A 26,091-nucleotide genomic window follows, 5' to 3' on the forward strand; every position below is an offset into this window, starting at 1 on the left:
AAACTACGGTGTCATATTTACATGTATGTTTGTAGTTGTTAATATGTCATGTTTATACATATGTCTTATGTTTTTATCTGTTTGTTGTTGTTTTCTTTTAAAGTTTCTAATAGTTATTAGTACTCAGCTATGTGCAGCACTTTGTTTCAGATGTGACTCTTTTAAATTGTTGTATAAATAAAGTTGGTATGGTATCATTTCACAGAGAAAGCTAGATGCCTAAAACCAGTAGTGGGAGATATGGCTCAAGGGTTTTTGTTTTGCATTCTCTGAATATTGCATGGTCTGGCTTTGGGCTGAACTGGCTGGTATAATAATAATAATAATAATACATTATATTTGAAGCGCCTTTCAGGGCACCCAAGGACGCTGTACAAAACAAATAAAAGAAAACATTAACAGTTCAGGAAATCTAACATAAACAACACATTTAAAAACCAAAACATGAAAGGCAGAGTGGTGAGGAAGTGATTGAAAACAAGGTTACAGACAGTATGCTGTTCTGAAAAGATGGGTTTTGAGTTTGGAAATGAAGGTGAGGAGAGAGGCGGTATTGCGGAGGTCAGGAGGAAGTGAGTTCCTGGTGCTGAGGCGGGCAGGAGGGACAGAGAGATGGACAGAAGAGGAGGAGCGAAGACATCTGGAAGGGGTGACTATGTGGAGAAGGTCTGAGAGGTAAGGGGGTGAGAATTTATGTATGGATTTGTATGTATAGAGGAGAATCTTGTATTCTATCCTATACTTAATGGGAAGCCAGTGGAGTTCTTGCAGGATGGGAGTGATGTGATGAAAGGAAGGAGTTTGGGTGATGATTTGTCCACCCCTGTGAAGATTGTCAACTGCCTTGAAAGTTTAGGATCTTTCTCATTGCTCAATGATGGACTCCAGACTTTTTAGAAATAGCCTTTTAACACTTCCCTGATTGACTGATAGGAACAACAGTTTTAAGAATATTGCTGATGTCTTTCCTCCTTGGCACTGATTAAAACACATCTGAATGTTCCAGACCAGCAAACTGCCAAAACCTCTGCTTTTACTGTTGAAGTACATTTGATTAGCAGCCTCTAACACACGCAGTTACATACTTTCTTCTTCTTGTCGAGGTGGCAAGAACAAAATGACATCATCTTCTTGCAGTTTGTTGTCGACACTTAATTAAAGCAGAACTTTTCTTATGGTTCTCTGGAGAACTGAAGAAGGAATTAGACATATTTTTAAGAAACAGCTGGTTGAGGAAGTACAAAAATCGATACAACACATGGCATATAAAGACACCGCATGAAATTCACAAGTTTCTCATGAAGTGTGAAATAACCAAGCAAAAACAAACTTTATGTCCTTGCAACCTCAAGAGCAACAACAACGCTCTATGTTCTTGTAGAATATGTAACAAAATTTAATATTTCACAGACTGCTTTTCAGCTTTGTTAAATAAAATGTAAAATGTTATGTATTGTTGATCGTCTGAGTTTCTTGACTTAATCACAATAGCTATAAAGGATAGATTCTTTTCATCATGCAGTGATCTATAAAACCTTAGAACTAATAGTGGATGTACTTTATTTAACATATTACTACATGTGATATTGTATCTTGACTAATTCTCATTTGTTTGCTTACTAGAAGAATGGCAAACAAGACATACAGAACAACTCAATTATGTTGATTAAATGTGATTGTTTGGTCACAATCTGGTGAACAAGTGTAGCCAATTTGCATTTTTCCTGTTCTGAACTTATTAGTCTGGCTTTGTTACTTGCAATAAATCAAACATGTATATTTGATATTTGCCCATTTATCCTTCTGTGGAGGAGGCATGGCATGATTTATTTAATTTTTTTTTATTTAATTTGGAGAGACATTCAACATTATAGCTCAGCCTCAAATACTGTTTCAATCTATGATTAATTAAACTTTACTGTGCTGTCTTTATAAAAAAGTGCACTGACAATCTGAAGTTTTTCGACAGACATTTTATATTAATCATAAGGTTTTGGAACTACTTGAAAACAACTGCACCAGCCAAATAGCACAGATAAATGAGCTGCAAATGAAACAGAAAGGATTTAAAAAAATATCATGAAATGTGTTTCATTAGTAATAAAGCCTGTCTCTAATGATAACCAGTCATAATATTAAGGCCTAGTTCTCATCTTTTTCTTAATTTCCTTTTTAATTTTAGCTTATGAAGTAAATTATAAATTAATTTGTTTAACATTTGTTGAGTGCAACTAACTTTTTTTCTTGGTCGCACCAGCGCTTCTAACATATCTCAGTTCCAGGTGAAGGACATTATTATCTCTCTGCATGTTCTGTGTCCTTTCCCTCCTACTCGAGCTCACAGAAGAACATTGTAATAAAAGCTAAGAGAAGGAGTGGGTCTTCACCTCTGATTGGCTCTGATCCACAGCTGTACACCATGTTGTGTGTAGGTTTGAAATGAACAGAGGTGCATATTAGATATCCGGTACAACAAAGAATGACACAGATGTATGTTTAGGTGTTTTTTTTGTTTTGCTTAACATTCAAGCTTCAAATAAAGACAAACATTTTTCTAAAGCTCATTATTATTCACAATACCTTAAATGACAATGTCTATGTGTAATTATCAAAAGACAATCATTAAAATGTATTAAAATGAGCTACTGAGAGCTACATTGTGAAAATAAGGCTGCATCCAAATTAAAAAGATAGGCACACCAGTGTAATCCATGCAAACAGTTAGTCCGAAGCCCTGCATGTGTTGACATACAGGACATATATGTTACTGTGCACATACTGATGTTACTGGTCCAGCATTTATAATCTGGTTCTGTGATCAGTTTCTGAAGTAAAGGATAAACTGCAGGTTTAATGGAATGTGATTATATTGTATGTTGATAAAATGTTGCATATGTAAGACTCACCTCCCTGACAAGCAGATAGGACAGAAATCTGAACAAATATCATCTCAAATACCTCACACTTCATTGACTACCAAAATCTAACATAATGTAAAACAAAACCACCAGCAGTGTCTATCTTGTGCACTGAAAAGTAATTTGCAGCTGAATGAATACAGATCAAACGTTTCTCTGGGTGTGCTTTACATTATTAAACTCCAAGTTGTAAATAAAGATTATTATATTCTTCATACAGCACAAGGGAAAGAAAATGAATTAATTACCAGAATCCAGGAATCGTTTAGATATTCATAACTGAATTATTAAATCAGTCTGCGGTTCCTCAAGAGGTACTGGTGCTGCAGAATATCCAACTGCAATCAACTAGTAATACAAAAATCACTGTTAATGTCACCAATGAATAGAATAATTATAATAATTTTAAAGCAAAGATGCAGCCAACTGTGTAGCACATATAGCAGTTGGTATGAAAATATGAACTTTTAATTAAAGAACTTGGGAGTTAACCAGATTTAAAAGATGGAGGATATCAGATTGGTAATTGGATTAATTAAGCAATACAAAAGTAAAATGATTAATCAATCAGACCAACAAAAAGGGAGCAGGGGGACCAAAATGTTACCAAAATAATAAATAAATAAAAAAAACATAATCAAAATTGTGTCAAATTATCCTCTAATGAAAGTTAACCATTTTTCCAGTAGTAAAGTTCTTGTGTTTACAGTGGAACCTGCAGGGTGATGATACACACTTTTGAAACATACACTAACAGGGAGACGGAGACCAATCTGACATGATTTATGTACTAGCTTAAAAGCCTACTGCAGTGCTGAAGGCAGATGCCTTTACCAAGAACTTTGAAAATATGCTGAGGGAAAAAAGAATTATTAGAGTCCCTGAGATGGCACTGTAGGATTTTTTTCCATGATTATTTTTGAGTTGCTTTTCAAAATCATGACATCTTGCAGTAACTTCTGCTTGACCTTGTCGTTAAGGTTTGTATTCCATCTGAACCTTATGAATGGATGCATTTTTATGCAGTCTTCTTTAATGAAAACAAACAAACAAAACTAAACATAAAAAGATATTACAGAAAAGAAAGATGATGTGACATTTAATGTGGTGCATTCATTGCTCATTACTCATTAAAAAAAAAAGTTGATCTTTGACAACATCCAGCTGTTGGCTGTGAACACAGCTGCTCTGGCAGGCTGTGAAAAGTTGTGCCTGGATATGGTTCCACTTTGCATTTTGGCTGCCATGTGGTTTAATCTATGGTGGATGTGTCCAGATGTTACTATTTAAACATGCAGTGTGTCTATGACTGATATTTTGCCAACACTCTACAGAAGTTCAGGAGCTTCATTACAATGCTCAACCAGCATCAGAACAGCAGCATTTAGTCAGAGTTATGCCCATTAAAAACTTCTGTCATTGCCAGAATTGACACAGTTGTAGCACAGTCATGACTACGTCCACAGCCACAGAGTGCCACCTTAAGGCTGCAGTCATGATCAGAGTAACAGTCAGCCTCAGTGAGTCAGTTATATATATATCCCAAAGGAGCCCTTGGCCACAACAGCAGAATCCTAAACCCTGGAAACATACCCTTAGACACAAAGATGAGGCATATGGGTATAATAGTTTTGAAGTTACTGAAGGAATTAACATTTTCTCTAATGGCGGTAATCTGAGTCAGCCGTAATCTGGGTTAGCTTTTAGTGTATTTAACATCTACCATGATGTCATCATGTCATTTTTTTATTTATTTTTTGTTGTCGATCATTCTGGGATTTATCTGTTGAGTTAGAAGCTTTAATATTACAATTATAGTATAATTACAGTAAAAAAACATCCTTTATAAAATTCCTGGATCCAGACAGTGATTCGTATCACACCAAAATATTGCTCCTTATTCTTTTTTTTTTCTGACATTTCCTGAAATTTTAATCAAAATCCGTCTATAACCTTTTGAGTTATGTTGCTAACAGACAGACAGACAGACAGACAGACAGACAGACAAACATAGACACAAACCAATGCTACCAAAAACAACTTCCACCTTGGCAGAGGTAATAATACATTTGCAACAATCGGCATAAATAAGCATGACAGACAGTATGTCAGATAAAATGCAAACAATAATTGAACCTATAAGGCAAAAGTTATATCAAGATTGGATTTTTGGCCAAAAAATGATCAGTGCAGCCTTTTGGTTGCTTTTAGGTACAGTCTAATGGACAGAATCAAAATCTGGCTAATTAACACAAAAGGGTTTTCAGACTTGGTACACAAAAATAAAGTAATTGACTTATCCATCTCTGAAGGAGGCCATTTTCAAAATGCTTTATTAGACACTTTTACCTCAATAATTCACTCGACAGCGGTCTTTTTATGCAGCAAGCCATTATGGACAGATTTCTCATCAAACCTAAAGTGGGTCTGCATTGCTCTCCAAAAAATGTGCTGATTTAATCATGTATAATGTATGTGAGCCGCTGTGATATTCATAATGAGTAGAAAGGCATAGTTGTTGATGGAGGATGGACATGGACAGGGACCAAGCTGTGTACAATCAGTAAGGTTGTGATGTTAATGAAGGCAAAGATGCAGCAGCTCAGGATGTTGAACACTGTCTGCTGGCAGAGGCGAACTGTGGGCTGTCTAACCTTCATTCCTAAGAAAAGACTGAGAGAGAGCACAAAACTGCACCAGAGGGAGGGATAATGACAGGGCGGGGAAGAGATGGTGGTCTGAGAATTATAATAACTACATTTACATGCACAAAAGTAACCCAGTTACTATGGGACATCAGGTTAAGACAGATAATCGGGGGAAATGTTAATCAAAATGCAACACAGTTTCCGTGGTTGCCAAAAAAACAAAACAAAACAAATAAACTGTGTATGCGGTTGATCTCTGACCATTTTTTCCTCCTCCATGTGTGTCAAAAACATCTGCAATAATTTTATCTTATTAATGACATAGTTTTTAAATTTAAATTCACAAATTAAAATTTCTGTGAGGAGACTCAGGTTTTCAACAAGCAATGTTGCTGGAAACACTCTACAAACTTTAAATGAATATGTTCTTAAAAATAACTTACAGTGCAATGCGTGTGGCAAATGCATTAAACACAAATCCAGTTTTATAATTAAAAAGAGAGCCAAGAGCATTCCAGACAAATCCACTCATCTTGAACCAACAAACCCATTTCTTATTTAGTCTAATTCGGGGACTTGGTTACTGTTAAAATAGTATACACCACACAGAAAGTCAGAAATTAGTAAAAAGAAGAAGAAGAAGAAAAAAAAATGAGGCAAAGCCTAGATAAAGTAAAAGTGATGTGAAGATAATTCATTACAATTATTATGTAGCTGCAGTGAACAAACTAATACAAATATATAATCAGCCAATCACATGGTAGCAACTTAGTGCATTTAGTCATGTAGACACGGACTTTGACCATGGCATGGTTGTTGGTGCCGGACAGGCTGGTCTGAGTATTTAAAAAAAACTGATGATTTTCTGGGATATTCGCATGCAACCATCTCAAGGGTTTACAGAAAATGGTATAAAAGAGAAAATATTCAGTGAGAAGCAATTTCCTGAATGCAAATGCCTCGCTGATATCAAAGAATGGGTATCCTGGTTGGAGATGATAGAAAGGCAACAGTAACTCAAATAACCATTCATTATAACCAATGTATGCATAATCCCATCTCTGAACACACATGTCCAACCTTGAAGCAGGCGGGCTACAGAAACAGAAGGCCACACCGAGTGCCACTCCTGTCAGCTAAGAACAGGAAACTGAGGCTACAATTTACACAGACTCACCAAAATAGGACACCAGAAAGTAGGAGTAATGCTGCCTGGTCTGATGAGTTTTGATTTTAGCTGCAAAATTCAGATGGTGGGTCAAAATGTGATGTAAGCAACATGCATGAAAGGCTCCATCCTGCCTTGTGTCACTGGTGGTACAGACTGTGCATTATTTAAACGCCACAGTCAATCTAAGTATTGCTGTTGAGCATTTCCAATCTTTTTATGATCACTTTATGAGGTTTTCATCATGGATGTGCAGCTGACAAATCTGCAGCAACTGTGTGATGTTATATCAGTATGGACCAAAATCTCTCAGTAATGCTTCCAGCACCTTTTTTAATCTAGGCCCAAAAAATTAATACAGTTCTGAAAGGAAAGGGGAGTTCAACATGGTACTAGACAAATATACCCAATAAAGTGATCTGAAGTATAGATAAACTTAATAAAAATACTTAAAATAATTTAGTGCTGCAATCACACTTGTCATTACTAATAGTGAGTGTAAAGTCTGACACAGTCAGATGCATCAATTATATACTCACTCTACCAATATAATAGTATAGTAGCAGTAAATCTTTATGCTTTATTTGATGAACGAACGCATTTGAGTAAATACTTGAATCGTAAGTTCTTCTGTGGCCACCTGTCTTCTTTGAAGGTTCACTACAATTCAATATAAGGTTGTTTAGATGAATCATTGATCTCATCCAAAATGACAACTGTCCCATTGGCATGAAAATAATGAGAATCGATCAGTCACCACATTTTAACATAATCCACAGCAAATTTTGAGACAATGTGTTACACAATGTTCTATGTCGCCGTCTGCAAATAGACAAAAAAAGAAGAAGAAGAAGAAGAAAAAAGGAAATACAGTAATGATCTTTTCTTTCATTGCACTTTCTAAGTCTGTCATGTAAATGCACTCTAAAAACCCTCACTGAATCCTGGTTGAATGCATAAATGACCAACAAAACAGTTGTTTTTTTTTTCTAGATGGAAAAAAGAAAAATCTGGTAAACCAGGAGAAGAAGCAAACAAGAGGGGGGTTGGGAGTCAGAAAAAAAAATGAAAGGAAAGAGAGGTGAGGCAACAGGAGACACAACAATAGGGAGGGAGAGAGAGGGCTTGAGCAGTAATCAGTAGATCTGAGAGATGTGCACAAGCAAAGAAGAAATGGACTGTAAGAAAAAAAAAATAAGGGAATCATGAGACAGAGGAGAGCATGGCTGTCTGAAAGCAAAAGAAAAAAAATCTCCACGTCTGCCAGTAAAGGTGAAATCACCATTAATCCACTGGTTTAATTCCTGCTCTCTACAAGTGACAAGCAGGGCCATCACCACAAAGCCGCACTTTCATTTGTGTGGCAAATTAAAATATTTTGTTTTGTGTAATGATGTGCAACATCCTCCTCTGAGTTTTTCCTCCCATCCCTCATCCTTCTGTGCTTCTCCGAGAACAATATGCTCAACATGCATTATTTATTGGAAAGTGTGTTTGTGTTTTAAAAGTATTGCAAGTTAGAATGGCTTGAACGCAGGATTCAAATTCAAATGAGGAAAGGGTGTGTTCTGCGGGCACAGGTGCACGCTTGTGTGATTTCATCACTCTGCATGCAAATTTTGACCGAGGATGGCTGCAGACAGAAGACTGGGGGAGAGAGAGAGAGAGAAAAAGAGAGAGAGATTGAGAGAGAGAGAGAGAGAGAGAGAGAGAGAGAGAGAGAGAGAGAGAGAAAGAGAGAGAGGAAGAGGAGACTGAGAGGGATGAAGCATGTGCAGGAAATGGATAGAGTGGGAAAAAAGATAGTGGGAAGAGGAGAAGGATGGTGTGATGACAGAGCTGCAGGCGCTGTGTTTGTACATACATCTGCAGGCAAATTAATCACGAGATGGTCTCTTACTCTATTAAAATGCTAATGTTGGAAAATGTAGACATTTCCATATATTAGCAATATATCCCAGAGCCCAAAGAGAGTTATTATGCTAAGTGCAAGCTGGGTGCTGGATGTAGACCTAATGCAAAGACTAATCTAACGCGAGATAAAGCCCAGATTAAAAGTCTGTTAAGTAAAGAATTAAAGATCAGGTAGGGGACAGGTCATAAAGCTAAAACACTGGGCCTCCATGAAGTTGGATGGGAGGACAGTCTGGATGGGGATTTCTCAAAGCCTCTTACTGAGTGATGATCTCTTACATAGACTTAGTATGAACAAACTTTTTTCAGTTTTACACAAAGCACATATAAACAGTTTGACAAATAGCACATGAGACATTTGTATATATTTCGGAATCTGTTATTTTGGTGTGAGAGGATTAGCTGAAAATATGTGATGCCACATACATCCACAGACCAATAGGGATTTCTCCAATCTCTAATTAAAACCTGCTGTTGATCAGTTGATCCTTCTTAAGATAAAACCAATTAAAATATTTTGATAATTAATGCCATAAATAATGGCTACAAATATTCAATATATTTTAATTTAAACTCTCCAAATAATTTTCACAAAGATTTTCTTTGCTTAAAGTTCTTCTTATAACATGTGACAAACTGGTAGTTAAAAGATTAAACATGATCTTAGTTTTCTTAATTTTGATTAACACATATTTGTATATGATCACTTAAAGTCTAAAGACAAGGGAAGAGCTTCTGGAATCAAAATGTTTCTATTCATAGTCTGAAAAGTAAAGATCCATTATGAACAGGTGGACTTTGGGTACATGCAGGCAAACAGTCCTCCATTTGTAAATAAAATAGCTGGAAGGCATCAGCCATCTTGAATCTATGGCCATTGTATGATGACAATGAAGACTTTATATGAGATTTCCAAAATTCATCTGCATTCAGACAATTGAAAAGGAAGCCTTTGCCCAGTTATTTATCAGATGGAAATCTGCTGGCTTCATCAGAAGCCCCAAATTATTGAAGATTGTCCTCAGAGGCTCAAAATCTTCAGATTATAGCTGATGGGTTCTCAGATTGTGACTGTCCTTGCTTATCAGTGTGAACTTTTATTATTATTCAAAAGACAGCTATGCAAAATAGAGCAACTGCATCTACTTAAGAAGGTTTCATTTACATTGCACACTATTTTGAGGATATGCTCAGGAAGATTTGCATAGCAGTGCTGCAGAGTGATGGATCAACTAAACAGATACAGCACATTGAATATGCACTGCCTGGCCAATAAACATGGTCGCAACCTGAATTTTACTAAAAAAAACAGGCTAAAGCCACCCCACTGGAAAAGCAGTACAGCGATTAAAATGTTACAGCAGGCAACAAGTTATTTCACCCCAACTGTTGCAGCGTGTAACTCTTTGATCAGACTGTCTTGTATTGTCATACAAGACAGTCTGACAGTTCAACCTTCAGTGTTGTTCCCCTTCCAATAAATTGGGGGAGGGGGCACCCTCAGCAGAAGGTCACATTGTTTTTATTTAGATCTTGTTTTCAATACAGCACCAAGTCACAACAGTAGTCGTCAATACATGATTCAGCAGAGCTGATTTTAAGATTGATGAGATTTACATCCTGTTTTTGTAAGCCTGTATGTAAGTTACACGTATGGAACCGAGTCAAAACAAGACTAATTAACCATACACCTAATGCAAGAAGGAGGTGGTGAGCCATTATCTTTGAGGAAAAGATTTGACTGGAAGCAAATATTTACAAACTGCTACCAACAATCTCTTAAACATTTGGTGAAATTAAATAGTAATTAAATATTACTGATTGTGTGTGTCTTTTGGTTTCTTATTGTTTATACATATGAATGGTTCCTCCAGTATTTTTTTAAATTGTGGGGGAGGGCTTTGCCTGATGTAGCCTTATCAAATGGCACAGTCTGCAGCCAGGCTAAGAGCACTTGATTTTTCGAGTTTTTTGAAAGAAGAGCTCTAGGTTCTGCTGTACAGAAAGTGGGCCACAGCTTCCCTGCTGCTCTCTTCTGCCACCTGCTCTGCCCTACACTTTTGTCATCCCCTCCAGTCTCCTTATGAGACTTACTTAATGAACAGCTGATCGAGGTGCTGAGTACGTACGAAAATATATACATCACATTTGGCATTTAAAGACATGGACACTGCCGCGTGCACAACCTCGCCTTGCCACGGACAAAGTTTCATGTTAAACATTACATTACGATCATTTAGCTGATGCTTTTTATCCAAAGGAACTTATAGTGGTTAGGCAGTAGCGTTAAGGGTCTTTGCCTAAGGACCCAGCTGGAAGGTATCAATATTCATCCCCTGGGGTAATTGAACTCTGGTCTCCCACACGGGAGACAGATGCTCTGCCAACTGAGCTATCCACCCACTAGTTTTAAAATATGAAATAACCCGGTCATTGCACATAAAGACACAGACCCCCTGCAGCAATTCATGCCTGGTTGTGGAAGAAGCTTCTCACGGATGGGGAGTGTTAATTGACTGGATCAAAGAAACTTTATTCTTGTTCTTGTGGCCTTGAGAAGAAAAAAGTTCTCACTTCTCCTGGAGTATGTGACAATTATTCCATTCTATAACCTCTTTGCTATTACTCGAGAGAGCCACGGCAGAAGCGGACAGGAAATTGAGACTAGTTTGTTTTTCAAAATTAAGTTATTTGCAGAGCAAAAAGGTGCCAGAATATTCAAACCAAGCTGTTTTTGGGATCCTTCTTTCAGGGTCCCAATCTTACTTATCCGACCCTAAAGGGTGGAGTTTGACACGTTGTAACTGATTGATTGGTCTAAACAATTGTCACTTCCCATGCAATAAGAACATTATTGCGTTCTTCTTCGTTATAATTCAAGGAAGGCATCACACCAGTATAAATAGATATTACATAGCAAACACATCTTTTACTCTCCAGTATTTTCTCGCCTACCAGGTAATGGTATGGCTGACTGTGGAAATGCAGAGGAGATGAAGGTTTACCATACCAATCTATATCAAACAATCCCGTCCCGTGCTGGATACTTTGGAGGAAACAAGGTTCATTGTTGCTAGCGTGAGTAAGTCCATGATTCTGAGAATTTCTGAGCAAAGTGAGAGGCTAATACAGGCTACCGGGAACTGCCATGGTATAATCCAACAGGACCAAGTGGGTGAGCAACTGATGGTAGCCGGTATTCTGTCTGACCTTCTTGGTCCTGTTTGTGTGGATGGTGGTTAGTGCCCATTCGGCAGGACCCAATTCTGTTGGCTAACTGCTAGCATCTGCTTGTTTGGCCTGTCATGAAGCCACTGCTACCATGCATAACATGCACGCTCTACCTGGGGCATACAGCCTGGAGAACTTGACCACAAAAAGAAAACCAGGTACTATAGTGCAGCGCTGGCCAGGTTACAGGAAAAAGTTTCATGAGTCTACTAGATCAATTCTCTTTTGCATAAAAATACTAAAGCAGGCATATTTATTTTCTTTTTAGTTTTGCCTAGGTTGATGTTTAAGATGATTACACATTATCTGAGCATTGCAGATAAGCCACTAAAACACTAAAAAACCATCTCATAGGCCCTTTAAGAGAACAATGTATAAAATACGTAGTGCATAGCTGTGTGGCAGCTTTTCTGCACCCTGTCAACACATTAGCAAGCAGCACGACACCATTACTGGCTTTTTATACAATAGAAGAAATACAAATGTCAGTGTTTTTAGTGCTTGCTGCCATGATTGTTATGGGAGTAACAGACAGGTATAAATATCTACAACCTTTCGGATAATATTTTGCAAGATGTTTTGACAATAAAGACTATGAAAGAAAACACATAGTAAGGAGACAAGAGAGGTTCTCTGTTTCAAATTTAAGAAAAGTCCCATTATAATTTTGATTATACTCGCAGTGTGATGATGTGATCACAAATGCAGCAGAGCATGCATACAGAGATTAAATGCATCCATCTTTCATCCCCAATAATCACAGAAAAGCAACGCTCACACACACATTTCTCACCTAGACTGGTTGGCTTGATGAGCTCATCCAGCATGTCGTAGAAGGGCAGCCTCTGGAGCTTGACATCTGGATGGACCGGATGCAGAGTGGCTGAGGCGGGCAGGTGGTGCGTCAGTCCAGTCAACTCGTGCTTTCCAGGACCAAGCAGTGAGAGGGGGAGTAAGGCAGCAGGCGACGGGGCTCCACCATGTCCGGCATGACCCTCATACGCCAGCTGTGTCAGGCCAGCAGGCAGTGCCGCCCCCCCTCCCCCAACCATTCCAGCTGAGGCCGGGTGATGTGGACCAGGGAGAGCTAACTCTGAGTGGGAGACCATTTTGGCAGGGAAGCGTCTTCGGTAGAGCTCTTTGATCTTCATGTGCACGGCTGGGCTGCAGCCAGCTTTCAGCAGATGCAGCGCCTTGGTGAGCAGCTCATGCTTGCGTCCGTGCTTGTTGCGCCCAGCGTAACCCAGCAGCACCTGCAGCTCTGACACCCGCAGGCTCATCACCATTTGCTGGAATGATGGAAGAGATGACAAAGATGATGAGATTCTTATCTTCAGGTGTAATGTTAGTACTTTCATGTCAAGTTAAAGCAGGGGAGAATAGTTGCACTTGATAGAGGTAAGGTGTTTTAAAGGAGAATAAAAAAAAAACTTTTTGCAGTATTTTAGTGAATAACTATCCTTTACACTCCTGAATCTGTTAATTAGTCTGGATTTCCTGGATTATAATTCATTCTCTTGCCAGGACCTGAGACAACACACATCCTTTCCACCCTGTGTATAGTAGTCAGCCCTCACCTGCGTCAATAAATTATAAAGCATGTAAAACTCTGTGTCAATGAGGTAAAAACTCTCTATGTATGGTTTAAGTACAAAGAAATATAATATAATTTAGGAGTATATGTGAATTAAACTTCTGCCAGTTGAGGTGATGCAAGGCAAACTGCAAAGATGCTGTAGAGCCATGACCCTTTTATCCTGGGTCTCCTTGTGTAGCAACCCAGGACAGAGTTAGGAAAAATTAGACACGTTTTATGTTTACTTTACAGGATATACACAGACTCAAAAGCATGTGGGAGTGGTAGGTGGTTATTCATTTTGAATCTAGCGTTGCAGCTCGGCACCACCCACTGAGCAAAAGAGATTTAAATGACATCCAACATCCCTACAGGGGAGTGAGCAAAATACCAGCAACAAGCCGGTAGGGGCCAACTGCGTTCAATTGATTTTCACAGAAACAAAAGTGCGGAGTTGTTTATGTCTATAGTAGTACAGTGGTAGAAATGCTTCCTGTGCAGATACTCTCTATTCTTGCACATCTGGGTGTCATTCAAACAACATGCCATTAAAAAAAGAGAAAAATCCTATTTTCCACAAAAATAAAAAAAACAAAAACATGAAAGAACTCTCTTATGTGTATCATAACCTTTGTTTACATGGAGCACTTTTGATCGTCCAGTCAGAATAAAAATGCATCATGCAAAGATATCAGTTGATCCGATTGGCTTTTCGATCAGAAAGAATTTTTAATCCAGTCGAATGGGGTGTTTTAAACTTCTTCATGATCAGATCAGCACGTGTGAGTTAGGTGACATAAACATGAGTTTCAGGAAAGACTTGAAAAAATGGCGGCAGCAAAACAGAACTGGATTGTGGCAGAAAGAACGTTTGTGTTGGAAACTGAAAGAGTTAAGAGTTATTGAGCATATCAATGTCAAAAGATTCAAAATAATGAAGAAAAACCTTCTTCTTCCAAATTATTATGTATTGTGCTAGTTAAAGGTGTTAAAACTGTATTAAATTTGTCCATCATGTAAATTCACAACTGATCCTATCACTTTGTCTAGCGTCCATGTAAACATGTTAGCTGGACTCTCTGATCAGATTGATTTCAATCAGATAGTTGAAATGTTTGTCCATGTAAATACATTTTAATGCTCATTTAATTAGCAACTACACCGTCCAATCAGAGCAGAGGATGTAAATGACAGAGCTCATTGTAACAGAGCTACAGAGCTACGAGAGGCTGGCAACAGAGCGAGAATCGCATTTGCGTTAGGAATTTTGAAGATTTCCCAGAGGGAACCAGGAGAAGTTAGTTCAAGAGAATTTAGCTGCTTTATTTTTTCATTTTCATACACTGTCAATAAGAACACTGACTTACTATTAAGTCTTTCTTTGGTTTGATGCTGGTGTGTTGCCTCTCAGCAACACTTGAACACTGAGCTGTATCCATAAACTTACATACCTTAATGGATAGTTTGCATTTAACAAAAATGTATTGTATATAATAATTTCTGATTATGAGAACAGCATATATATCAAAGAACTACAGTCAACACCCACTGGGAAGCAGTGTGCTCAATGCAGGTTTTTTTCCCCCAATGCAGGACTTTAAAAACTTAGCCAACAAATGATTTTTTTATGGCTCAGTGTAAGACTGGGGCTGTCCCAGGGGTTTGCAAGGATGCAGCAAATGCAGCAAGAGCATGAAAAAACAGAAACGTTTTGGGATCAGGCTGAAACTACAATAAGCAGAATTAAAGTTTCATCCTACCAAATCCATTGTCCAAATCTAAAAGTGATGAAGTTACAATGTCAGGCTAATCTTTTGTTTTAGGGTTTACTCTAAATAAACTTGAGCCTTTTTTCAACCAATAAAGGATAGCATTCATTTTAGTGTTTGGTTCTTGGATTATAGTTACTTAACAAACAAAACACATGTTCATGAGGAGTACTGCACATAGAATAGAATAGAAATACTTCATTAATCCCTTTGGAGAGTCCTGTAGGTGACTAAAAAAGTTAGAATATTTTTTAGAAGTATACAAGCAGCATTCATTAACTTCCATTGAACAGACAGTGTTTCTCGAATCATAGCTGTGGCAGGCCTTAAACTGTATTACAGTAGATCTAAAAATAGACACTGAATCTACATCCTGAAATCAGCTTCACACGCACACCTGCAAGAGTGGACAGCTAGCCTTCACCCCTTCATCTCCTTAATGACAGAGCAGAGCTACAGAAGTGCACAAACACACACCCCTAAATGACAAAGCACACAGCGTTGTTGAGGCTCAGCGTGCAAGATTTCTTTAAAAAACATAATTATGTACTCACACACAGCATTTAGTATTTTTGTGTCCAGAATATGCAGGATGTAGTGTGTTAATGAGGGATTAAACCTTCAAGCCTTTGTGACTTTATCAGTGCTCATTATATGAGGAGCATTCTTTTGTCTGTTTTTGCATTCAATTGACATTCAAAATGTCATGTACGACTGCTGTGGGCTATTTTTTGTGAACTAACCATAACAGCATTTTTTTTACACACATACACAAAAAATGTAACGCAAATAACCACTTTCTCCCAACTGAAACAGATTTCCTGTAACACGTCTTTCTATTTACCATTGATTAAAATGCAGTCATGCTAGTCTATCAGTAAAAGTTCATTCAAAAGTTAAACTAATGTTTGATAAAAAAAAAAAAAATTTTTTTAAATGTTTTAATCTGAATATCAAATTTTGTTTCCATTTAAACAGAAACTTAGCTTGTTTCGCTTCGCCCCGACTATTAGTCAAATACTTATGTCATCTTGTTTTTCGTGTCAGTGACCCAGATGTGAAAGAAAACTCTCATTCTGGCTCAACCACATATGTGTACTGTATCGTTAAAACTGAATTCAAAATAAAATTAAATGTCAACGGAACTGAAACCCCCAAAAGTGTAGCAGTTAAACCTGTTCTATTGTTGCACATATCACTTTTGGTACAGAATAAAACAGCACAACACTTTATTTAAAGCACTGCAATCCAGTGCTTAAATAAATATTTTCTGTGAAAAAGTGCTATTAATGCTTTTAATGTTTTATGTAAAGCACCTTGAATTGTCTTGTACATGCTATAAATGTAAACTTAGAAACTCCTACATTGTTTTTATTTTGGTGAAAAAAAAAAGTATATAAATAGTATGTGACAGACTGTAGATTTTGCATGTGTATATTTATATAAAACAAATCAATATCACATAAACACTAATTTTGGAAATGAATACTTGTAATGCAATTGAAAGTATAAAAAGATGAGCACAAAAACCAACAGTTTTCACCTGGTAATGTTTCATATTCTCTGCTCAGCAGTGCTCAATGAATAAAAACTCTTCCAATTAGGGGAATATTATTTACTTCTCTAGAGAGGTTGGCTCTATTCAAAAAGCTAAACCTTCTCTTATCATTCAATTCCACTTGTCTGAGCAGGTACCTGAAACCGCGTACACTAGTGATGCGCGGGCCGCCCGCTAACCCGCGGGTCCCGCGGGTTACCCGCGGTTCGGGTTGGGGCGGGTCAAAGAATTTTCGCTTCACTGCGGGGCGGGTTGGTGTGGTTTACTATTCTGAAATATCTAGTTCTATCTATTAATTTTATTTTTTGTCAAACTGAAAATAAAGACCTTAATCAGTGTCTACATTTTGTTACTATAATATGTAAGACAAAATATTTATCAGTTATTTAAACACAGGTCACGTTTTATAACGTAATGTCCACGTAGGCGCATAGTAGGCTACGCAGGTGCAGAAAGTGCCAAGCAGACAAGCAACAAAAGATGGAAGAAGTGTTGAATAATATTCGTTCGGGAGTTTATGTCCTTAAAAAGAAGAAGGAGGGTCAAATGGCTAAATCACAGATTTGGGACAGGTTCAACGAGGTAATCAGTGCAGACAACAACAGCAGCATTGGCTATGTGCTTTATAACACTTAGACGCTTAAACGCTTTAAAACACTTTATTTATTTGCCTATTTATGTTTATAGGCTTAACGTTCAAATGAAAATACATTTTGTGTTGCCAGTTTCCAGTGCCAATTTAGGAGACCATATGCACCTTTCTCAGACTAAATAAAAGCCTTCGTCAATGTCATAAGATGTGTTTTAATGGGGCGGGGCGGGTCGGGTCGGGTCGGGTTAAAAAAATAGAAGCGGAGGTGCGGGGCGGGTTGGTGCGGTCCAATTTTTTTAAAAGAGCGGGACCCGCGGGTCGGAAAAAACCCCGACCCGCACATCACTAGCGTACACCAGCTCTGCTGAAATATACAAGTCTGAGTTTAATTGGAGGCAAACTAATTGTATGGCCTTGAGTGCAGGAAGAGTCCTGAAGATTTTCTATTATATACAGCAATGATTAAAATTTTTATCACAATTAATCGCATCGCAAAATGTACTTTTCCTTTAAAAGATGGCCTAATGCTTTCGGACGAAAATGCAGTAAATTTTGGTTTACTTGTGACTCCAGAGCCGCAAGTGGCTCTCTGGACTTTCTACAATGGCTCTTAATACATGGCTAAAAATGCTACAGAAGTAAATAACATTTTTAAATGTAGATATAATTAAAAAAAGCAGTTTTTTTTTCATGGAATATTTGCATTGAATTTCCACAACATGACACTAAAAGTACTATTAATTTCTTTTTAATTTGTTTTTAATGTCATTAGCTTGAAAACAATGTTTTTTTCTTTTTTTCCTACAAATATCTACATCCCATTGAAGAAAGTCTGTCTATCCTCTTTTTGCAGTTTTATGTTTTTCTTTATTTTAAAACCTAAAAATCGAAATAAAAATGTGGTACTTCAAAAATGACAACAAATTTCCTATAGTAGATATTAGCCATCAGATGAACAGACAGAAAGCAGGATTAGATTGTGAGGAGAGATAAATATGCACAATAATTTCCATCATCTTTCATCTTGACTGTACGTATGTATGTATATATATATATATATATATATATATATATATATACCATGGACTGGGTGAATACTCGATTCTGATTGGCTGGAGGGTGTCCATTAAAAAGTGATAATGGACACCTATAAAAGAAGTTCCAGCTAGGGCTGGGCGATATGGTGTAAAACTAATATCCCGATTATTTTTTGGCTTTATCCCAATACATGATATACATCCTGATGTTTTAAAATCTCCTCTAAAGCACTGTAAATATTGAATTCGAGATTATTAGGCATAAAAAGACACCAGTAGGATTTTAGTTTTTCTCTCACTTCCACCAGCAGAGAAAAAGCGCACATTAGAAAAAGTGTCATCAACCACTTATAAAACAGAGAAAAATATCTGGTTTAAGATCAGCTTATATTTAATAATAAGAGCTACTGGAGTAGTTTCCTACTCCAGTGTATTAAGAACTTAATGTCCATCTGGAAACACGAACACCTGAACAATCAGTCTCCTCGTCATTGTCGTCATTTCTGAGGTGAATTACTGCTTAAAAGAGACGTCTCGCATTTAGCTTCCATCTTTTAATGCTAGTAAACTGGCTAGATAGCTACCTGTATACTCTCATGTCTCCATGCTTCTTCCCGTCTCTCCTGAAACAACAAGCATGTGCGCAGCAGAGTTTTCTAGATGGGCGGGGGAGTAAGCTGTCTGTCTGCTGTGAGTGAAAGAAGCTAAACAATGAAAAAAAACAAACAAACAAACAAACAAAAAAAAAACATGCAAACGCTTTAAACTTTGCCGTGTCAGTTTGTACTCGATGTTCACGATATATACATTTTATATATCCCACGTAAAACTTTTCAAGATAAATAGAGTATATTTGATATATTGGCCAGCCCTAGTTCCAGCCAGACTTATTGTTGTAAATTATTGCGCTGACTAAACAGTAGTTGGTAACCGTGGCAACAGAAACTCAGACGGCAGGCTGCAGATGCGCCAAATCATGTCTGTGACGGCGCATTGCAGGCTTATTGGGCTCCGTCAGTCCAGAAGAGACGAGAATGGAGCAACATTTTGTTGTCCGGCAACGTTCCAACTAGCAGTGGTCAGGGTCCACAAACATGAAACTCCGTCCTTCAAACGCCACTATGGACATGCCAGTATCTTTATGAGGTGTCACGATCAACAGCAATGTTGCATTTAATTTTAACTAGGTCGTCGCCTGTCTTTCTTTCTTGATTACCTTATGTGGCGGGGTGGTGTTGGTAAGGCGAAAAAAGCAATGATTTCTATATAAAAAAGAAGAGGGTGACAACCCAACTGTGGAGTTAAAACCCCCAGTAAACCTAAAAAGGGTAGGTTTAAACAAAATGCACATGGCAGGTGGATTCCCATAAAAATGACATTTTATGTAAACAATTTCTTTTTAAAACAATTAATAATAAAACTGACAATTTCGCAAAAATACCCTATATGCCGGGGTTTAGATCGTGCGGAGGGCCAATGAACTGGAGGAGCTGGCGGAAATCCAAGCGGAGACAAAACAGCAACCTGTCACGCATAGTATAGTGTAGGGCCCGCTACTTCACGTGTCTAAAAAGAGGAAAACACACCAATCATATGATGCAGATTAATGTCCCGCTCCGTCCCACGAGTGAAAGCAGTCTTACCAGTACATCCCAAAATAAGGAGGGAGAGAGAAGAGACCAGAAATACTGCAACAGGTCCCAATGAGCTGCCCCAGCACCAAACTCAGTCACAACCAAGAGGTGCACCACAAAGGTGAAACTGCCCGTCATGCGGCTTTCCGCACAGCTGCGACAATCAGCACACTGCAACTCTGCAAAGAAACATGCGAGTGTAAATACCCATGGACTGCCACAGCCCTAGCAGAGTAGGTAGGAAAGAGATTATGGCACTTAAGATCGCAGGGGAGGTAATGTTGACCCAGCAATTCAGCACCACTGACTGCTCAGAAATTGTATTGGCATAAGGTCAACTGTGAAGCCACAAGTTAGTTTAGTGTATTATATTTCATGTTAACTGCACATTGCTCAAGTGCATCTCTTGTTTGACTAAACCTGAGGGGAAATGCACTTAAAATTCAGATGATGTGTATGAAACTACTTATGATAGGGTTTTTCTGTTAATGATTTTGCAAGTAAGGTTAATGTAGTTTAAACACGTACTGTAGCATCCAGTGTCATTTCCCAAACTGTGTGAGACTGAACATGAAATAATAAACTTAAAAATAACTATTGCCAAAAAAAACTATTAAATATCATTGTAGCCTACCTATCAAAACAGGATACATAGCTATGTCATTTTGATAAAGTAGTCTAAACTGGCAAACAAGGCTATGGTTTGCTATTCTGACAATGTATGTCAAACTGACAACACCACATCTTCTTCTCCTCCTCTAACCTGGACTGGAAACACAAGATGCTGCAGCCTGTTTTTAGTATTACTATTGTTTTGGCTTTAAACAACTTAAATGTGGAGTAAGCCTTGTCCAGGCCTTGTCTGTTCTCATATCCATAAAAACCAAAATGTTTCCAAACACTAGCCTTCAAACCTGATGAGTAAATCTCACGCTCTTTACCACTGACTGAAAGGCTAGCTGCTGCCGTCCTGGTATTTACTGTTTGCCCCCCAGACACTTTAGGACACTCAAAGTGTTCGGGCGGCATGCGCAACTTTTATGTTCCTGTCACACATTGCAGCTGTGTTCCAATCATTTAATTATTATGAAAAATAATTGATTTTGAACATTTATGAATTGCAATTGAATCAGCATATGTTGCATTGCGATGAATCGATTAAATATCAAATCGGCCCACCCCACTCCACACTGCATAAATCTGTTCAGCATTTTTACTGAATTAAAACCACTTCCTTATTCTGACGTAATGGGGCCTTTTAGAATATATTCACATCAGGATATAGTCCAGAGAACTTGGTTTGATTGGGTAGGGAATTCTTAAAATTGTCCTTTGGTTTGATTTGCTTTCACATTTTTCTTTACTCAAGTGAATCAAACCGCCTGGAAAGTGTTATTCAGTCACAACAACTGCTTGCTAGAGATGATGTTCTCCGAAATGACCACTGACCTAAAAGAAAAAAGAAAATGCAGCTCATTGATTGGCCAGGACCGAAAGCAGCTCACTCACCACAAGTAAACAATGGAATAACAGTAAATTTATGCCATCCTGGTGTTTCTGTTTTGACTTAGGTGTTAAAATACAATAACGTTTTCACAAAATTCCACCTAATATAAGCAGTAGGAGAAGCAGAAAACCATCCAAGATGTTGCGTTACGACATGTCATGTCTTCCTTCCTATCACTGGCTCACTTGTTGGTCTGTTTGCCACCACTACTGTAACAATTAACACTAAGCATTTTGAAAAATCAATGATTTGTTTCGGCTGCACAAGGTGGCTAAAACTTTCAGATGGTGGACTGACACAGTTTAGTTGACAAGACCATTTTATACAAACTGGGCTTCAACAGTCTCACATGGCTCAACATGGCAGATCAGAGGCTGCTGTTTACAGAACAAACACTGCATCTTGTGTACAGCTGCCACATATGCATAACCATGAACTCTGACACACTCATTGCTGTTTCCATTACTTCAGAGTAGGAATGCACAATATTAGATTTTTGGCCGATATCAGATATACTGATATTTTACAACTCATTTCCCTCCACATCTAACTGCAGAGACTTTCTAGTTTCCTCTGTTGTGGAATTTATTAATACTGTTGCGAGTATTAATTAAAATACAGTATTATTCTGTATACTCTGTCATTTTGGCCTGTTGGCAAATGCAGACATAAAAAAAAAAAGCTGAAAATTATGTAATATTCAGACCTCGTGCAAGATAAGAAAAAATATTTCAACGTGTATTACGAACATGACAAATGTTTTTAAAGAAAACAAGTAAGATATGTGCATCCCATCCTATACAAAACAGACTTTGGATTGTGTTCTCCCAGCTGCTGTTATTTGTTATTTTAGTGGGTAATTATATCAGTGGAATGGGCGGTATCCGATATTTAATTTTGAAGCCGCTATCGGCCGACACCGATATCCTGACGATAATATTATGCATCCCTACTTCAGAGGACATTACACTGATCTGGAGTAAATACTAATCTGAGATTGTCAAGAAACTACTCACATATTTAAAATACACACTGAGAAAGAAAAAAAAATAATGAAACCAAAGTTAAGACTCAGCAGTGTAAAGTGTTCAAAAAGGTGTAAAAAATATTTTACTTGCAGGACAGACAGCCGTAGTCTTTCTCAATACATGCAGTAAAGAAAAAAACAGGAGGCAGGCAACCATATGTGAATGTAATCCTAATGCATTTGGTCTCAGCCACACTGCAGTCATAAAAACACATCAGTCAAACACAGATGGCTCCTACAGCAGGAAGCTCAATCACAGGTGCAGCACACAGGCAGCAGCTGTCTTTCCATGAATTTTCAATATGCAGATAGATTTTTTTTCTAAACAATACAAAATTCAACATAATCTTGCTGAGTATCTTTACATGTGGACAACAATCACTTTGTCATGTGGCTCAATGGTTCAATCCAGGAACTCTCCTGCTCCGGACAAAAATGACCACTTCCATGAAATATGTATGTAAAAGTGAAGGACAAGAGGAAATAATGACACTAGCTGCCAACCATTTCACGCACACACGAACACACGAACACACACACACACACACACACACACACACACACACACACACACAGACACACACACACACACACACACACACACCAAGCCCACTCACTGTCACTACAAGGCAAATACTAACAAAAGAACGCAAACACACACAAAAGCACAAACAGTTTTGTTAACGTAAACCTGACACAAAAAAAGCACACACACATTCAACACACTGCGGATGTGTAACATTCCTTTGGCTATCACCCCCCTCCCAAAGAGAGAGAGAGAGAGAGAGAGAGAGAGAGCGATAGAACAAATAGAGAGGAGAAAACAGTGGCGAGGGAGGTGATGGATTCAAGACAGAAGAACAGTTCACTGCACTTCCTATCTTCTTTTTCCTTTCTATCATCTGTCAATCACTATCCTCCATTCAACCACTACCTCCTTCTGTCCAACAACACCTGAGGCTCCTTTTCCACCAAAGACGAACCGGTGCCGGTTCAGTGTTGGTGCTAGGGCCAGTGCTTAGCTAGTGCTTCGAGCGAACCTGTTCGGTTTTCCACCAGACAGAGCCAAGTCGGTGCTGCGTCATTACGTCATCTAAAACGCAACTGAATACACCTGCCTTGAGGAAGTTAAATGAGGTAGCGCTCAGGCAAAGATTAGCATGGAGGATCGAGGTAATTATTCAAAGTTATGTTACAATGTTTTTAGCCGTTAGCTACAAGACGTAGCCCAACGTAGCACTGACTATACTTACATTGATTACATGATACAAACGTAATGACATTTATGTCCATTTTGCAATTTCCCTTTGGAATTAATAGTCTATTTTTCAATTATTAGATGGTTTTAAGGTGGATTCTTATGCGGAGGATGTCTGTTGTCTGGACACATCCACAGTCAAGATTCTGGTGGGATTGCATTGTTCTGGATTTTACCAGATAGCAGTTTGTGCAAAAATGTCTGTGTGTCCCCGAAGTCATCCCTGTTGTAATTGGACCACAACCATCCATTCTAAAGAAGACACACATTATTAAATGTGTATCCTGGTCTAAAATTACCAACTAGGCGCTGGCTACCGGTGGTGAATATAGCAAGTGTTGAAGGGACTGATGTCAGGTCAGCTTTTATGGAGTATTTTAACCTTGAGGAGCAATAACTGCCTGGCATATCATTTCTTGCTAGCACAACTTTTCATACCATAAATTGTATTATTTGATCAATAAAGATTAACCTAAGTTGCAAAGCAGTTTACTCTGGCTTTTGATTTTATTGAAGCTTGGGTTAGAGTCAAATAAGTCATTAAGCTTTGTTTCAATTAAATATCGAATGCATACACTATTTATTTATATATATATATATGTGTATATATATATATATATATATTTATATAAACCCTCCGTGGGTGGTCTCTCATCCATCCAAGCTCGGGTCCTCTACCAGAGGCCTGGGAGCTTGAGGGTTCTGCTCAGTATCTTTGCTGTTCCTAGGACTGCACTCTTCTGGACCGAGATGTCTGAGGTTTGTCCTGGGATCTGCTGTAGCCACTCTTCCAGTTTGGGGGTTACTGCCCCGAGTGCTCCGATGACCATGTGCACCACTGTTGCCTTCACTTTCCTGGTGTCTCAAGTTCTTCTTTCAGGCCTTGGTATTTCTCCAATTTCTCATGTTCCTTTTTCCTGATGTTGCAATCGCTTGGTACTGCGATGTCAACCACAACGGCTTTCCTCTGCTGTTTGTCCATCACCACAATGTCCAGCTGGTTTGCCATTACCATTTTGTCGGTCTGGATCTGGAAGTCCCACAGGATCTTAGCTCGGTTATTCTCTACCACCTTCGGAGGTGTTTCCCACTTTGATCTCGAGGCTTCCAGTCCGTACTCCGCACAGATGTCCCTGTACACTATACCAGCCACTTGGTTATGATGCTCCTTGTAAGCTTTCCTTGCCTCTTTGCACAGTCTGTACCTGGGGTCTTGTCTTGTATGGTTGATCTGGGCCTCTATTGCTCTGGTGCTCAAGGCCTGCTCCTGTGCAGCTATGATCAGTGCCTCTTTCTAGCCATTGGTAGGATTTCTCAATATCAGCCACTTCAGTTATCTGTCGGTGGTACATCCCATGGAGGGGCTTTTCCTCCCATGATGGTTTTTCCATCACCACTTGATCTGTTTTCCACTGCCTGAGACATTCACTGAGCACTTCGTCCGTTGAGGTCATCTTCCTGATGTATTCAAGGATGTTGGATGTTTCATCCTGGATAGTGGTTTTGACACTCACTAGTCCTCCGCCTCCTTCCTTGCGCTTAGTGTACAGTCTCAGGGTGCTGGATTTGGGGTGGAACCCTCCATGCATGGTCAGGAGCTTTCGTGTTCACATCTGTGGTCTGAATCTCTTCCTTTGGCCAGCTTATTATTCCCGCAGGGTATCTGATGACCGGCAGGGCATAGCTGTTAATTGCCCGGACCTTGTTCTTGCCATTGAGCTGACTCCTTAGGACTTGCCTTACTCGTTGGAGGTATTTGGCTGTGGCTGCTTTTCTTGTGGCCTGTTCGAGGTTGCCATTTGCTTGTGGGATTCCAAGGTACTTGTAGCTGTCCTCAATGTCTGCTATTCTGGCGTCTGGGAGTGAGACCCCTTCTGTATGGACTACCTTCCCTCTCTTTGTCACCATCCGCCCACACTTCTCAAGTCCAAATGACATTCCGATGTCATTGCTGTAGATCCTGGTTGTGTGGATCAGTGAGTCAATGTCTCGCTTGCTCTTGGCGTACAGCTTGATGTCATCCATGTAGAAGAGGTGACTGATGGTGGACCCATTCCTGAGTCGGTATTCATAGCCAGTCTTGGTGATGATTTGGCTGAGGGGGTTCAGACCTACGCAGAACAGCACAGGGGACTGGGCATCTCCTTGGTATATGCTACATTTGATGGACACTTGTGCAATTGGCTTGCAGTTGGCCTCAAGGGTGGTCTTCCACTTCCGCACTGAGTTTGCAATGAAGGCTCTTAAAGTCCTG

The 26,091-nt window shown here is 38.8% G+C and overlaps 1 protein-coding gene across 1 annotated transcript in view; it reads right to left on the bottom strand.

Annotated features, from left to right (window-relative positions):
• Window positions 1–26,091, bottom strand: part of LOC121656576 (E3 SUMO-protein ligase PIAS1-like) — an 81,973-nt gene that overhangs the window by 30,840 nt on the left and 25,042 nt on the right. The window contains exon 2 of the mRNA XM_042011678.1: window positions 12,673–13,168. Within this exon, the coding sequence (XP_041867612.1) occupies window positions 12,673–13,168 (496 nt within the window). The remainder of the gene's footprint in view (window positions 1–12,672; window positions 13,169–26,091) is intronic.

The sequence above is a fragment of the Melanotaenia boesemani genome, chromosome 1 (assembly GCF_017639745.1).
Source record: "Melanotaenia boesemani isolate fMelBoe1 chromosome 1, fMelBoe1.pri, whole genome shotgun sequence".
NCBI lineage: Eukaryota > Metazoa > Chordata > Actinopteri > Atheriniformes > Melanotaeniidae > Melanotaenia > Melanotaenia boesemani.